The sequence below is a fragment of the Athene noctua genome, chromosome 8 (assembly GCF_965140245.1).
Source record: "Athene noctua chromosome 8, bAthNoc1.hap1.1, whole genome shotgun sequence".
Classification (NCBI taxonomy): domain Eukaryota; kingdom Metazoa; phylum Chordata; class Aves; order Strigiformes; family Strigidae; genus Athene; species Athene noctua.
Window position 1 is genome coordinate 5,707,203 of NC_134044.1, and position 17,890 is coordinate 5,725,092.

General features: G+C 44.3%; 1 protein-coding gene across 1 annotated transcript in view; it reads right to left on the reverse strand.

Annotated features, from left to right (window-relative positions):
- Nucleotides 1-17,890, reverse strand: part of GPC1 (glypican 1) — a 218,756-nt gene that overhangs the window by 103,985 nt on the left and 96,881 nt on the right. The window contains exon 2 of the mRNA XM_074911759.1: nucleotides 8,733-8,891. Coding sequence (XP_074767860.1) covers nucleotides 8,733-8,891 — 159 coding nt within the window. The remainder of the gene's footprint in view (nucleotides 1-8,732; nucleotides 8,892-17,890) is intronic.

Consider the following 17,890-nt stretch of genomic DNA (forward strand, 5'->3'; position numbering starts at 1 on the left):
ATACCCAGACTTAGCCTAGAAGGGAAGTGAGTCACTGGAAAAAGCTCTGCTGTTAACTGTGCTTTTAAATGCAAGAAGCTGTGTTGGTCTGAATAGGAAAGAGGGGTAGAAGTGAAGCATCCCTAAGCAGCCATAGCAAATACAAAGGTGAAATGTTTGTCAGCGAAGGCATTTAGCCTCCTTCTACTGCAAGAGGGATTATCTTTGACTTTCCCTGTAGATAGATCAATTCTCCACCTAGATTTCATAGGCACAGAGCACCTTTAAGATTCCATTGGTACCACTGGTACTCATGTTACACTAAAAATCATCCCAACTCCCCTAATCACACAGGTTATCAGATGCTAAAAAACTCTGTAATACCCTTGCCCCTATTTATACAAGTTGTTTGCAGACCTGTCTCATGATTTTGATCATTACTTCCACTCTGGAAGGGGTCTTGCACAAAAAACCACTCTTACCAATGACTCAAGGAGCATTTACAGCCAGGACCTATTCCCTCTTAGGTTGGGAGTGCTAAGAATGTATGGAAAGGACTTGGTTGATAAACCTCTGTATAACATGGACTGATAGGATATCTTTTGCTCTCTTACCAGAAGAGAATCACCGTGTTTTATGATCTAGAGGGACTTTTGGTACTTCTGCACCCTACCCAAAGCCAAGGGACTTGAGCTCTGTTCCCACCTCTAGCACAAACCTACTGTATGAACTTCCACTCATCTCTTCCCTCCACAGTCCACTCACCCAAGCCTGTTTTTTGTTTCTTTGTTTACATTGTTTTTTGTTTTTAAAGAGTCTTTGGACCACAGGTTGAGTCTCAGACAGGCAGGATACCCTGCAGTGCATTACAGTAACCAGAAGCTTCTTGGCTGTAGGGGTGTGCTACTTCAATGCCAATAACTAATAAAGCAGAATCAACAGTTTGCTGCGAGCATTTCTGGTGAGAGAGAACAAAGTGTTTCTATCTTCTCAAATGAGAGCAGATATCTTAAAGTACTCAAAATAACACGATCTCCTATGTCAGAACTTGCCACATATTTCAGTAGCGTATTTCCAAGCTTGCTGTGAATGCTGATCTGTAAGTGGGGACAGTACCTTGCCACTGGAGCCCTTGATGCTCACATATTACCACAGCACCTGGCTAGGAACAGAGACATGATTCTTGGCAAATGCCAAGCTAGGAGGGGAATTACCAACTCAAGAATTGATTCAGAGAGCCTATATTTCTTTGCAGTAAGAATAGCCCAGGAAATCCTAGTATTTTCCTCATATGAGAAACATTAAGCATCAGAGACTTGAAGGGTGAAAACTGCTTCATGTGGAAACCAGTAATCCAGCTGGAAGATGGCTGAGCATAAACTGGTTCAAGACAAAGGCTGTTCTGCAGAGCCACGCAGAAAAACCTCAGCTGTTCATCTCCTATTTCAGTGCTCTGACCTCCATCCAGCCATCTGGGTGTAATGCTTCCTCAGTCACTGAAAGCAACATCCAGTGCTTGTAATAAAAGTTTGGCTGCTTGGCCGCTTACTCTGTAAAATCAGAGGTTTTCAAAGAGATTCGTGCATTGATTCCTGAACATGAGAATAAACTCTGCCATCGCTTTCTTCTGAAATGATTATCTGGACATCACTAATTTCTTGCTAAATATGCCTGTGTCATCCAGTATCTTGGAAGAGCAGGTGCTTTCTTTTATGTCCCCAAGCAGATGCACATTTCACTGTTCTCTGAGCACTCAGAGGCAGCTTTTTTGAGTGTGTGACAAAACATGGTGACAGCTGCTGAAACCAAGATGCCTGATCTGCCTTTTCTACCTAACCTGACTTCTGCAGAGATGAAGAAACTCATCTCTTGCGGTGTGCAAACCCTTGCAGGAGGCACCCCACTGCAGTGCTCTCATCCCAGCCACCAACCTTGTTTTGTTCTCTTTCTTTTCCATAAAAAAGAATATTGTGCCTATGCCATCTGTTAAGCAAAGTGCTGCACGTAGACTGCAATATACCCTGCAGCACACAATGGAGCCTTGCAGATTAAACGTGAAGAGAAGTGACTGTAAGGGGAGAGAAAACTCCAGGTGCTGGAACTGTTACAGGTGAGCCTAAGCGTTTGCTTCCCCGAGGCAGCTACCTGTCAGGATGAATCTTGCTGAACCCAGGAATGCGCCTTGGTAGACGCCGCACCCCATTCCAGGAAACCATAAATACCAAACGAGATGCTCAGCACCACACATGAAAGCATCTTCTTTCTGCGGAGTGTGATTGCGGGGGAGTGACAGCCGGACTAGCATCAATCCTGCCTCATGCTGGGGTTTTCTTAAGGTGGTTCCTTGAGTGAAACAAGGAAGGAGGTGAGCATGGGTGCTTGCTGCCTTCCTCCTAAGGAGGCCTCCAAGGGAACCCCCTTATTTGCTTCTCTGTCCTGGACCTACCTGGGACCCTGCTTTTTTATTTCCAGGTTAAAGGACTGTCATGTCCCGCTCAGATGAGGGAGACAAGTGACTCACATTGTCTCTCTTTCTATCTCATCCCAAAACCAACCCAAAGGGAAGGAAGTCCAGGGGAGCCAAAGGAATCACTTTTGATAGCTCCTCTTATCAGTACTTTTGATAACGTGTCCCAGAGGCAAAGCTGGGGGACAAATGAGCTTCTTCTGAATGATGCTGCCCAAGTGCCATGCAGGAGGGGGCACAAAACAACTAATGGTGCTTTGAGTAGTGCAACTTCCAAACAGGGTACCCCTGGCCTGTCAGAGAAATGCAGTGCAGGTGAATGAACACTTATTTATCAACAGTGATTGACTCCCAGGTTTCTTTTCCTCCTGTTTCTTTCTCATCTCAGCAGGAAAAAAACATCATCAAGCCTCCTGCTTATCTGAAATACCTTCCTCCCCTTAATTGCCGCCTCTTCCTCAGTTTCCCTGACTCTACTAGCTTTTTGTTTGGGGGCTGAATTGTTTTAAGTTTGTTTATACTTTTCAGTTTGGAACAGATGCCTGTGCACAGACACTGCTTGATATTAGATGTTCAGTCATGAGACCAGAAGGTGGTCTATGCAAGACTGATGTCTGGAAAAGCAAACATCAGGTGAGCCATGGAATTTTTCCCGATGTCCCTACCACCATGTACCCATAGGGATGGCTGAACCTGCACTGGGACCTGCTGCCACCTCCTGTCTGCCTGAGGATGCCCTGGAGGTCAACACTCTCCCACAGAGCTGAGCCCATGGCCAAGGCCACCAATGGAGGCCACACACCACAATTTCAGGGGTAGAGCCCCAGCATAGGGAGTTACCACAAAAAAAGAGCATTCCTGGCTAATTAGGGGCTTCTGGATCAAAAGCAATACATTTAAAGTTCAAACTCAAACGCTTGGCCCTAAGGAGTGGCCAGTGCCGATGCCAGGGGTGGCCAGAGGCAGCCAGCTTACTGAGCACAGGCTGGGACTGCCAGAGGGACACTGCTGACTCCACAAGTGCTCCTTTCCACAACCTTTGAAACAAAGCAATTTATTTCAAAACACAGCAGCATTTCCACATTTTGAGGCATAACCAGCCCCTGGAAAATTTCTTTCCTGTTTCTACATAAACACAGTATATTTTAGGGAGCACCTCACCAAACCCAAACCATGTGATGCCTCCACAGAACAACCACAGCCAACAGCGATGGCAGCAGGATGCTGGAAGTGCAGAGCCATTATGTTGGGGCAACGCATTTGGGACACAGGCACTGCAGCCCCCATGGCCCAGATAATCGTTGCTTCGGTCTTGTATCAATCATTTTCTGCACAGAGTAGTCCCACATCTCCTGGAACACATCTGGTGTGTGGGCCATCAAATTTGGATACCTTACAATTTCAGGCTGGCAGGGCTTGGTTCATGTTATCATCAACTGATAAAATACCTGCACAATTCAGATTCAGGCCTGGATTTTGTAGTCCAGGTTTAAAGTCAGTGGGGTAGGAGAGAGCTCTGCCTGCTGGGCTTACTCCACAGCTTCCTGATCAGCTTCCTTAAGCATCCACAGTATATGTAAATAAATATATGTATATAGCCTCTCTCCCCAAATAGTCCTTCTAGGGGCTAAAACCTTAGGTACCATGGGTTAAATAAGTCAGTTCCTCTGACAGAGACACATTAGGTTGAATTTTAAACACCGGGTCTTTTGAAATGTCTAAAATTTTAACTATCAGTGTGTAACAGCTTCTGGGACATTCCCCACCTTGTAACAGTTAATGATTCATCTTCATAAGAAATATGTAACTGGCTAAAACCAACTCTCAAATAATGTTAATTATCTGCACAGTCTATGTTTCAGCATTTGCAGTTTTCAGCTACTAACACTGGACATTATGAAAGCTTTTACATGACATCAGCTTTCCAATAAGCAGCCACCTATAAAATACATAATTTTTAATCTGCATTTGATTGCCACAGCTTAAAAACCCCAAAATTTATGAGAGCTACAAATCGTTTTTAGACTGTGCAGCATAGAATAAAAGCCAAGATTTTTGGTTTGGCTTGTTGATATTTCCTGAAAACATGAAACAATTCTGAAAGGACAGATTTCCTGGCTCACAGCTAAAGGTCAGCAGTCACACAGGGAGCGCTTGCTAAGTGTACCAAAATGATTGGGAAGGAAAGATTGGCACAACATTGCAGTATTATTAAAAAGTGATTTAAGTGGGGAAAAAGGGAGAAAAGAGAAAGACGGACAAAGATTAGACTCAACAAGTGAGCTTTCATTGAGACTAGAAAAACGGCCTCTCTGTCACTCCAAGTACCACTCGCTCCCTCTTTCCACCCCTCCTCCAGCCATGCAGCTCCAGCCCAACGCGGCTGCTCCAGCCAGGCATCAAAAATCACTCATCTGGCCTCTCCTTCACAGTCCAGAGGTTTCCCCAGGCTCATCTCAGATTGCGGAGGCACACGTTTCATTGGGAAGGACAGGAGTTCAAAAGTTCCATGACTTTGTGCAACAATGACATACAGTTGTGTGATATGCAAAAACAAAAGTTCATTTTCCCAAGGAATCTCCCACAAACCTGCCCAGTGTTTATAACTTGCTCTCAGCACAATTAAAACCAAAGCACTTTACTGGCTATCTCCTGTTCTGCAGCCGGCAGAGGGGGCAACAGGCAGCTCTCATCGGTTTCTTGAAACCATCTGCTTGAACAAAGTTCCTTGACAAAGTATTTCATTTTATAATGATACCAAAAATTTCCCATCCGCTGAGATGATACCAGTTCAAAACCAAGCACATTCTGCAATTAAAATCTCTGAGGCACGTATAATGTTGGTAGCATCTTTAAAACAATATTTAGTACTAGTCTCAACAGAGACTATCCCAGGCCCCACCAAGACTCCCAATCTTGGTTTAATTTTTATTATTCACATTTTCCGTTTAAAGAATGGAGCACATACAATTTTCCGAGCAAATAACTCTGACCAAACCCAACCTAACAGCCTCCAGCAAGGTCCCTACCACAGGCTGTGCACCCATCCCTGCCTGAGCAAGGGCTCTAGGACATCAGAAACAACAAAGAATTTGTGCATATAATCCTGCTAATGAAATGCCGCTACTCAGACCTCAACACCCTTCCTAACACTGATTTACCAAAAGCATATGCTCCCATCATTCATGGTCTGTGCTTTTTTTTTCTTTTTCAAATTAAAACCAATTGGTTGCAGAGCAAAATACTACCTTTCCAGCTAAAAGGTTAACAGCAAGCCAATGACCACATGTGTAACTTGAATCTGCTGCCCCCAAATCGGGCTAACTACAATAAACTAAACCAAAACAACAAATGCACTAGTAAGCAGCCAAGCAATACTGCAGGCTGTTAACTTTAAATTTAGCCCTGGCAGACCCTGGAGGAAGGGCATCCCAGAAGGTCTTCTGCTATGCAGAGAGCACTCAAACCATAGGATCCTATTCCGCATATATCACTTCTGAATATATGGCTATACCTATCATATGGCATCTGTATTTCATATCTATATTTTCTCTAAAAATACTTTGCATGAGATAAAGGACACTCTGCTCTTGGCCACGAAGTGTTTGCCCCAAAAGATGCCAACGAGACTGAAACAACAGATTATAATTCCTCACACCAGGACAAAGCCATAGCTCAGAGTAGAGGTGATCTGACAATTTAGGGTTTTACAGACCACAACCTGTAAGGATGAATTATTCTCCAAAGCAAAATGTTGAACACTAGCATGGAGAATATTACTTCAGAAGGAGATTGCTGTAGCCTTGCTATTTTCTAGCTGGAGCTTCAGGGCAATTTACAAGTAGGGACTATTGCCATGATGAACGGTGAGATTACAGAAGCAAAATTTGCTGATGAATCTCAAAAAGACAGCTCCAGGCCTTAAATTCAATGTGCCACACCTGCTAGCAGAGAATATATGAATAATCTGATCTCCAGGCTGCAAATACTATGAGAAAGGGTTGGACATCCCCATCCAGTGAAGCCTCCCCTATGTCCTCCTAAAAGCCAAACAAAATTGCTAATAAGAAGACAAACTGTGCACCAGTATCTCTGCAACCCCCAAACCTGCATTTTACGCTCCTGCTAAGGAAACCCAGCTAAACCAGGCACCCAGTGCCAGAAAGGTTAGAATTCATCAATCTGACATTAAAAAACTCTTTTCTTCAACAGCTCTAAACAGCACTATGTGCAAAAAGTCTTAACTGTGAGATTAATTGGAAGATAGGGTGGCTGCTATGGTATTATTTCAGGAGCTGAGGTGATTCCACTGCCCCATCACCAGAACTTCCTCTGTTTTAAACCATCTATGCAGTAATTAAAGAAAAAGTAATAATACTGCTTATAGTTAAAGTCATGCTTGAAACTCAGACACAAAATGATAATTTTTTTTTTAAATCATGTCTTGCATAAATTATAAACTCTATATTGATTGCAAGGGTAGTTAAGTAAACTAAAAAGGTATAATGGGAGCAGGAGACATCTTCTTGGCCTTGTGGGCTGAAGTGAAGTTATTCCCACTTCAAAACACCAATGATCTGTGCATTATGGTCTGTTAAAGTAATACTTGGCTTATTGAACACTTACTTTGTTTGATGTTTAAAAGAAACTAGAGTATGCACCACAGAAATACAGCTCTATTTTTATAAAATGCTGGGCAACAAAAACAAAAAAAAAGGAAAGCCCTTACAGCTGTAATTGGCATCTCAACACCAGCATCCCCCTTTCATATGCTTGGTTTTGCTTACTATTATTCTTATTGCTGTTATTATTATTAATCCACCAAAACATCACACTCATACTACACCAGTTCTTCACTAAGCGATTTCTGCCCGTTAGTATAATCCTCAAAGCTTCCATCAAATTTTGCACTCTCTTACATGACAGATGTAGAACTATGTTCTTTTGAGTGTGGCAAAAACAAAGAGCAGATATATCAGTCAGTGCTGCAATAGGCAATGGAGGGAGAGTGTGCCAAGGCTGGTGGATGTTCTGCATTAACCCCTGTGAAATGCTGGATTTCAGAGGCCAGTGAGTGTGCTCAGTGGCCGCTACGCCAGGTCCCATTGAGGCATCAGTCTGAGCAACCAGCATTGTAAGGCTCTTTTCAAAATCCTGGTTACCACTTTTTAAGACAGGTGAAAATCAATTAATTTTCAGCTTTTAAAAGAACGCCTTTCCTGTGGTCAACCTTGGCCACACAGTTACAATGCATTCTGCAGAGATGCACTGCCTTTTCTTTCTATTTAGTACAAAAGCACTTAATCTTGGTTATCAGCTCCCTGAAGGTCAGGCTTATTTCCTTAGATCTATTATTTACTGCTTCAAATTTCCAGTTCCACCTTTCTGGCTATTATAACTTCTTTTCCAACTCCTTTTCACGATAACTCCATATGATGACTGTTGATAAAGTAGGAGGACCGTGATTCTAAATGTCTGACCTTCTTCCAAATCTGATAATGGATACAGTTTCTGATTCATAGGTCATCTCAATTTTGCCAATAAACCATTTATTTCCAGTGGCCTTCAGACCTTGAGGCTTACTGTGCACTGCAAAATGGATTCTTCAGGGAACAATAAAAATAAGAGAGACATCCTTTAGCCTTTGCTTAGCATGTTAGGAGGGATGTTGTACTTTGGAGAGCATGTTTGTCCACAATATCTTATGCACTAGAGTCTCCAAGATCTCCAATACCATACAACATTTTCTGATGTTTGAATAAAGCTGTAAGTTCTAAGAGTCTAATATGAACTAACCTCCTTTTCATTTGCAATCTATATGGAAAGGACAAGAAAAATCCATGCCTGCTTAACACACACACACACACACACACACACACACCCCTACCAAGGGCTGTCCAGTCACCTTTACCATATTCTTCAACTTACAGCTCAAGGCACAGTGCCAAGTTTTACATCACTACCTCAAACGTTATGCTGCTGTGGTAAGACCTGATTACGCCATGCTTGTAAAAGCTGTGTCGGTGCCAAGGTACACAATTTGTTGGTATGAGCACCTGCCAGCCTCTCTCAGTGGCTTTACTGAAATGGAATTATCAAAATGTCTTGGTCTTGCAAAAACACTGCCAGAGGTACAATTCCTATTGAAGGTCAACATTTCACGCAAACTATTGAATAAAGTGCAGAGGAAGGCGTGTTGAACACAAATCCCTGGCTTGAACAGTGCTTGGAAAGTTAAACAGTGACTAGAACCTGAGCAGCAGGGAACCAAATAGGTTTTACTTACTGTCAAAGCTTCTGTGCTGCGCTGTTAGGGTTGTCTGCACAGAGCGACCAGCCTCTTTCATCATGGCTTCAAATTCACTTCGGCTTTTGTTTGCAAAGTTCTCCTCCATCTCGCTGGTGCAGCAGGTATAGCCTTGTGGGCAGATTCGCAGGTGCTCCCCTAAAATGAGAGAAAATGTGGTTGAATGGGAAAGTCTGGAAAATGAAGGATTTCATCCCAGACAACTTTGACATAAAAATATTCCAGCTCTCTAGTAACCTGGATCTGCATCAGGCTTTACATGTTTACCCCCTAACTTGAGTTATCCTGCATTAGTATAGTGGTTCGTGTGAATAAAGGTACAAATTTTATCATTATGAGGGAGACTATGACTATCATATGACTATGAGGGAAGGAAAAGTGAAGGACATAAAATTCATACATGGGGCAAGGAGAAGGGAAATACAAGTGTCTTCTACTCAAAGCCTGCCCTAGAATCCAGCTCTGCCTAGCATCCTAGAAGACATGGAAATCTCTGATTAAATGACATACTAGTCATCCTCATTAGAATTAACATGAACAACTGTTTGAAACTACTTTGTCAAGAAAAAAACCCAAACTCCAATGCCCTCCCCCCATCCTAAACCAACCCCCCAAAAAAACCTATCCTAAGAAGTCATTTCCATAACCAGAAAGGTTGAGACTATTGAGTTTTCAAAAGTCAAGAGGCTGAATGCCAGTGGAATTTGGGTGACTAATTCCCCTCCACACATTTTGAAATCTGCCCATTTACTATTTTTCAATGAAAAATTTATCTCTTGGAAAGAGACAAGACCACCCCAAAAACAGCTGCTATGACAATCACTGACTAAATATTATTATACCCTTTGCTACAGAGAAGGACAGGAAAGGTAAGAGGAGTCAGCAGTCAAATTGAAAAATTCTTCAGTACGGGAGCTCCTCCTGCCCTCTGCAATCTCTCTATTGTGGAGAAGCAAGAGTTTGCATAGGCAGAGTCAGCAACATTTTAAAAATAATTGCTTAAGTCCCTACAAAGACACATCCACCTGCAAACACACCCCACATTTCTCCTTACCCAGCAATAAGAATAAGAATTTGAATGAAATCAAACATCAGGGTTATTTTTTTTTAAATAAAAACCCATGTTGTTCCAAGCACGCACTGAGATAAAATAATTACAAAGAAGTTACCATGCTTAACATAATTTGATTGGGATTACCATTGATTTTGCTGGCAGTTTTACAGGACTGCTATTTTAACATCATAGCTGAGCTGAAACATATTTTTAAAATCATGTTTTATCTTGTGTGTCTCGACAGCTTCAGATCCTGAACCTACACAGTCCTCCAGAGTTTCCCGTTAAAGTCCTTAGCTATTTCATGCATAGAGACCTTAGTAAATGGTTGCCTTAGGGTAAAGGGTCTTTGAAACTGGGCATGTGTCCTACCCTTGTGAATGCCATGTCATTAGTAGCCTAAGAGCAGTTTTGACAGGAGTGCTCTGTAGTTGATGTATTTTAGGCAGAAGCCATTCAGGATGAGTATGCACTTTCCTGGCCCTCGGGTCCCTGCTCACAGATGGCTCTGGAGCAACCTCTGCAGGGTGCTGGGGTGAGCCTGCCCTTGGAAAACAGGTTATTGTGTGCGTTTGCACCAACACAGAAGCCTTCCTGCCTATGTGATGGGAACGGCTGCTCACCAGCTTTTGTAGGAGAACAGCTCCCATCATCAGGCTTGTGTCGTGCTCCTGGCTGACAGGAGCGTCAGGGAGGGCAGCGTGTCCTGTGGGCTCCCATCTCCCATAGGACCCCCTCCCAGTGCCCACGAGTACCCAGGCACCACTGCCCCACACCATCAAAGCACAGGAAAAGCAGCAACTTGCTTCAGTACAAAAACTAAGAGTCAAATATAAACTTCATGTGGCTCAATGCTTGCCATACCAAATGCAATTTAAGTTACAATGCTTGCCTAAGCCTTTCCTTCATTCATAAACAAGATTGTTGCAATCCATTCCCTGAGCTCAATTCTGTAAAGCTGCATTTTTACAAGAAAGCCACCATGACGATTGCTGACATGTCACAGAGAGGCAGGAAAAGAGATATAATTTTTCAACAAGACACAGCTTTGTTTCCTGTCATGGCAAATTAAAAACTTCCTTCTTGTCCAGCCTCCATCCGATTTCTGCTGCCACGGGACTTCTGATGGGGATTTAAGTTTTGTTGACAGTTGTTTTACTGTGGTATACATCCTTCCATGCTGTCCTTGGTGTCTTCAGGACAAACTGAGGCCTTTTCAGCACCAGGCCTCTCTGAAAGGACTATAAAAAAGGAAAAGGATCCCAAAGGGTCCCAGTGGTTCCCAAAGACTGCCTTTACCACCTCAGTCGCTGACATATTTTGCAGATGAGGTCCTGGTCCTGCAAGCCCTGCATGACAGCACCCAAAAGCACGAGCACTCCCGCCACTTTTCTGTGTGCCATTACCCACCAGGGCTTGCAGGTTCAGCCTAAGCCACAAACAGCCCTTTACAAATCCCATATTTTGATAAACCAAGATAAAACAGTGGGAACTGATCGCCCGGAGAACTCCCATCTCCTGGCCTGCTGCCAGTAAGCAGGGCCTGGCTGCAAAATGGTCTCCTACCCTCTCAGGAAGGATTGGAGCAGGACACCTGACTGAAACCAGGGAGAGCAAATACGGCCACCCCAGCAAGGAGACTCCTACACGTCCCTCCAAGCTGCTGGTCAAGGGTCAAGTGGGCTCCCCTGACCAGGCTTTAGAAACAAAAGAAAGGGGCAAGTATGCAGATTGATTCTGGGTAAGAACAGGGCCTGTCCGCAGGAGGAAGACGGACAGGGAGGAAGAGCCCCATGCTGTGCCCAAGCTCCCTGACAAACAATGAGGAGCAGCAGAAGTGCGAGGTGCGCTAACTAAAACGTGACATGACCAGACAGAAACCTCCATGCTCCCACCCCAGGCAAAGCAGAGAGCCTGTTTCAGCAGGATGGCATCAATCCAACACCTCGCTGTGCTAGCAGAGCTTCAAATAACCTCCAGCCAGCCGGCACCATGGAACAGAGGGGGAAAGAGACAGAGGGGAAAAAAGACAGAAATCAAGGGAAAAGTCACACCCGTAGCTAAAATTGCTTAATTTTACACAATTTTGTGAACTGAATGTAGAATTTTTTTAATGCTTGAACTCAGAGCAGTTACAAACCCTTTTGAAGCAACATTTATCTTGGCTTTCTGCAGGCATCTGTATGGTACTCAGCACCACAGCACTTTATCTCAGTGGGAAGCAAAGTTTTTATCATTTGTCTTTGTAATTCATACTCACTGCTCACAAAATAGTCTTACTGCACTATGAAAATGATTTGCTTTCTTTGCTTTTTAACCTAATCCACCCTGGAAACAATCACTATTATTATTTAACTTTTTTTTATTGACTCCAAAATAAATACGTTCTAGACCATATTTTCCTCTCCTTATATTTCAAAGTTCATTTGTTTGCTAACTTGCCATTATGTCATCGCTGAAGCTGCACTATAAATATCTCTGGGTTCACTTGGCAGGAGATTATCTGTAGATATCTATGGAGAGCTAGAGGTGTTTTACGAGGAGTAAATCTTCAGATACAGTCTGTGTTCCCTTCTCCACTGCTGCGTCAGAGAAATTTCCCCTTGTATAGAGCTGACATGTTGCTAGTCGCTTGCTCCAGCGCGCATGCTCTTGGCTCCTGGAAAAGCTTTACCGAAAGCAAGTGAGCACGGCAGAAGCCAAACCAGCAGCAAGCAGAGGGCTGCTCCAAATCTCCTTGAAGGTAATGGATACGCTCCCAGTGACTAAGGCCAACTCTGGGTCAGGCCCAAAGAGAATTACACTATCACATATGAGTCTGCAACTGAAACCCAGCCATCTCTCCCCAGCCCTTGACTTGCAACCCCCCAGCTGAGCAGGTCTGGCAGCAGAGGATGGAGGCGCCCAGGGTACGTTTGACAGCTCAGCTAATACCAGCTCTGTGCTGCCCTAAGCATTCTGGATTTAAGACATTTACATTCATAATACAAGACACACTTTGGGATGTTCAGCTTCCCTTCAGAAAACTATCAGCTTCAGAAAACTTCAGCAGCCAAAATGTGTGGTTCAACCTGGGTGTCCCTGGAAGAGCCAACTCTCCTGCCAAGGCTGCTGAAGTCAGGGAGGGATGTAACCCACCAGCTTTATGGTCTCTTTGGAAACAGAGACAGGGCAAAGCATGCATGAAAACAGCATCGAACAAATATCTCATTTATGATTAACTGCCCTGGAGTGGAAGGGAACAGGCAGGAGGGCTGATGACAAGAAAATATCACACTGCCTGGCTACGGGCTTGGATCGTCCTTCAAATACCCTCTCAGCTGGCGGGGTTTGCAGATCATTTTGGCTATCAAATTCATTACTGTGTTTGAGAGTGCCAAATATTAAATCAATTGACCACTTTCCCCTTGGGGATAGAGCCAGGCTGCTTTGTGGCAGGGTCTCCACAGGGGGAATAGCCCTACCTGCATCTACCATTGACATGAGCTGAGATGGGGCTCAGCTTCCTGCTTCTTCCCCTGTGTTCTCCCGGCCTCACTGCCCTGGCCCATGCAGGCTGTGCTGGATGCTGCTGTGGCCAAGGCATGTAGGGCAGCAGCACCTCAGCTAACGGAGATCAGAAAAGCTCCCTAGCTGTTCACTGCTGCTGTGTGTCACCCCACCACAAAGCTCCATAGCCGCAAAAATAACAGAGAAGGGCAGTCCTAGAGCTGTAAAATCCAATACTGAGAAAAGAGTCCTTGGCTCCTTTAACCATGTAAATAGTGCTATTTCTATCTCTCTCACAGGATGTTGGAGACTGAATTCATTACAATGTTCGCAGAAGGTTTGGGGTTATTTGGATGTGTCAGAGTATCTAAATGCAAATTATTACAAAATCATTCCTCCCAGAGGTTAATTTATTTCAGGCTGTGATAAATCTGTCATGATTCTTCCCTCACAGTTGCAACCCTCCTCCCACTCACTCTCCAAACTGCTCCAAAAACTCATCGTGTTCTCCTAAACCAAAACTGAGCCCTGGCTGCCTCACTCCAGCCACCCATGTCAGGACACTGACAGCCCAAACCCCCCTCCTCGGAGATTTCTGCGTGCACATGTCTCAGGCAATCATGCTTGCTGAAGTACAGCCGGTGAGCATGAGAGCACCTGGCAGCCGAGGAGCTCCAGTCCTCTCCTGCTGTCCCTGGTAGGCACTACTGTCTGTTGGTCTCTCCCTCTTCACACCTAAATCCCAACGCAGGCTAATGAGCATCCCAGCCACAAACAGAGGACAAAACAGTGCAATTCAAACTACAGCTTTTTTTTTTTTTTTTAAACTATGTCAGAGTATCTGCAGCTAATGCAAAATGAGCCTGGAAGTGGTACAGATGTTAAAAAAACCTTGCAAAGAGGTAGCGCAATGAAAGTAAATCCCCTTCCTTATGCCTCCCCGGTTTTCCCGCTTCAGGTGTTCCTGTCCTCATCTCCCTTGAAATATATCTTTAAAGAGAACATGATTTAGCGCATGCTGATAACTAACTGACAGCATAGCCTCTAGCACTAGTACCACAACACTACCTTGAAACACAGTCTTGTCACAGATAACTCCTAGAGGAAATGGGAGTACCCAAAAAAACCTTTGGACTTGGAGACAGCCCTGGCTGACCGCCCTAGGAAGAGTTCTTCATGCCCTTTTCACTCTAGTTGTACTGAGAAACATTAGCTGGCAAGTCGCTTCCAAACACCTACGCTCCATAATATTTGTGGTGTCCCATAAGGTGTCCAGGTGTACAGCTGGTCTCTCACAGTAGCTGAGACTGAACTGGCTACCAGACTGCTCTATTAAGCAGAGTGCATATCAGGAATTTTTCCATATTGCAAAGGCAGGTGTTAGCCAAGCACTGTGCAGCCTGTTTCTTTGATTTGCAGTCAGCTGTCAGCAAAATATGATATCTTCTATTTTCTGATTATGTATTAAGAGTATCATCTTTTTTTGGCTTTGGTTTGCACATAATGTCAGGGGAGTCATAGTAGGCCTGAATATTAAGTATTGTATGACAAATCTTCACACTTTGATCAAAAGGCACTGAGCCATGTTCTCCCTGGTCTTAGCAATACCACAGGTTGAGGATATGCATGGTGCGGCAGGGCTATGGGCTGGCCAAGAAATCAGGGGCAGAATATGGTCATGAGGAAGGACTGTGCTCATGTGAAGTCATGATTTTCTTGCACTTTGATACCAAGAAGCACTCTCAGGATGAGAAGCAGAGGTGGCAGGGTGTAGCTGGGAACCAGCTCCACGATGGACTTGGTGGGTATCTTGGATGAGCCAGACTAGGACCTAACACAGCGACAGGGAGAGGAGAACCAGAGAGAAGCTGTCTCAGCCTGAGAGAAGCTGTCTGCTTCACCAGCACCTGCACAAACCCCTCACGGACCTCAGTGCGTGCTACACAGCAACCCAGGTTAACCTCAGCCAGCCCACGGCCGCTGCAGAGCAGTGTCACAGCTCACGCACGGAGGACTGCGGGGAAGAGGCAGGTGCCGTCTCACCTGCTGTGTCCACACTGCCCCCCCCCACCCCTCCCCTTGCTGCTGCCTCCCAGCATTGGTAAGGCAAGAGGGATTTGGCTCCAGCACAATCAACTCCTATTTCTCTTTGCCATTGCTGAGGGAGTAGCTGGGTATCTCGAGGGACTGATAACAAGGGCATGAAGTCTTTTCAAGCCGCACACCACAGGTCTGAATTTGTCCCGTGTCAGCAGCTTTTATAATGCCTTACCATCTGACAGCTGATCAAATAGCTTGTGCTATCTGAGATGAACTAATGTTTTCGTTCCAGATAAAGAAAGCAAGCACTACGTTCCACAGCAGTGATAAAAACAGCAAACTGGAAAAAATAGCTAGAGAATATGCTTATTCTGTTAAAGCAATGCATGTGTTTAAGACAATAATAAAACATTAAATGCTTGTTTCTGCAGCTCATCATTCAGACCAGGATTACACCAACAGAAGTGAACAACGAAGAGCAGATAATCCAGAAGATTTGCTCTTTCTACTCCCTACCTTTCTACTCCTACCAGGATTTAAAAAACTATCAAAACACTGTTAACCAAATAAGACAACTTAATCTGGCTACTGCGTGGAGCTGGCTCCCTACCAGGTTAGCACTGTTCTATAATTGCATTACAGTGAAACCCTGACACAGTGAATAGATACAGGTATTTCTGAGAAATACCACAACTGGCATCCTCAGAGGAGAAAACCGCTGATGTTTTCTATGGACACAGTCTGTTCAGGTCAGGAGTCTGGCTCCCAGGGAGCCGGCGGGAGGGTACAGGGAAGGCTGAAGGGGAATTTCCTCTGTATTTGCTCTGCTCGTGTGTTGAAATACTTCAGGCTCTGAGGCTGTCAGCTCAGTGTCATGCTCACACACTGGAAGTGTGATATCAATTTGTTTAATCCTAGATCCCAATGTCAGAAAAATTTATAAGGCAGTCAAACCTGGGCAAAAAAAGTTAATTAACAGAGGAGAAAGAGCCACCTCCACGTCCTGGAAAAATATTAAGTACAGAGTAGGTAATAGTACCTTCAGAAATGACAGTCTGAAAATCCTAATGTCATCTGTGTATGTTACAGTGGCAAACTGTCCAAAGGAAGGTAACAGAGAAAGTGTCACAAATGCTGACAACAGACTTGATTCTTACTGAAAAGATCTGCATGAAAGCACTTCACCCACACATTGCTCCTTTGGGTTTTGGGAGTGTCTTTCTAAGTGAAACAGAACATCCCTTCCACCATTCTCCTTCCCCGCTTTCTCACTCAGGACCTGGATCTGCCCTTAAATACATGGCCCTGACTGCACACACACAGCAGGAATCAGCACAGGGTGCAATGATCCATGCCTCTGTTTGAGGACAAAGGAGGAAACACTTTATAATTTGCAGCAGAAAATATCTTTTTTCAGTGGTCTGAGAGAGGAATGAAAGAATGAGGGCCAAATCCACACTACCACAAGCAATGAATAACCTCTATCTAGCAGAACTGACTGAACACATCAAAACCCAACAGTCCTCAGATCCTCTTCTGGGCACTGGACCCCTTGTTGGGGAGCTCCTGAGCAGGTCTCTGCTCCAGGAAAGGAGATGATCCATTATGAAAGGCATCAAAGGGGAGCCAGGACATGGTCTACAATTAGCACTCTCCAAATAAATCAATCTTGAAAGAAGCCTTCAGTTCAGACTAGATGAGTTACAAGGATCATGGAGAAACACAGACAGAGATCACTGTTATATCCTTTCCTCTCCTCTTCTCTGAAAAACAGAAAACTCTTTAAAAGAATCTTAGACAAGGGAAGAACTACCTTGTCTCTTCACATAACATTTGCAGGGACATACTGAAGTTATATGTCATAATCCATCACTGGTCAACCTCTGTCAGAGTTGTCCTGAGCACATCAGCTTCTCACCAGATGTTGTGGTTTTTTTTTTTTCTTCTTGGAACAAAGAGTCTTTTTATCCTCAGTTTGCTGCAATCTAAAATAAGATCAAACTGGAAAACTATCACTCTTATTCAGATAGCTTGTAAGATTGTTCTTCAAAAATGGGGAGTGCTCATGGGTAGTACCAATCATTTCAGCGCAAAGAACAAACCTGGATTAACCTCTCATGGAGAAGTTAGCATTCAGAGAACATTTCCTTCTAACCTCAGCAAAACTGCTCAAGCAGTAGATGCTGGTGTGAAAACCATGCAAATCATCTTTCTGGGTTTCAGACACATGCTCAACACCCGGCTCCTGTAAGGCACCCCCTATTTTTTATCCCTCTGCCACCCTCGCAGGATGCTGTGATGAGCAGGACGTACCACACCAGGGAGGAGGTTGGGCATGATGCACCAGTGGGCTGCCACGGCTGCCCACCCTAATGAGCCATACTCCCAGTTGCTGGCTTGCCCAAGTGAGGATGCTGCCTCCTCCTGCAGAGCAGAGCTACAGACACTGCTGGTAGTGCCAGGGATGGCTCATTCCCTTTCTGCTGGATGATGTGTGCACCTAAAAAGGATTGTGCCTTCTAGCAACAAAAATCTCCCAAGGGAAAACAAACAA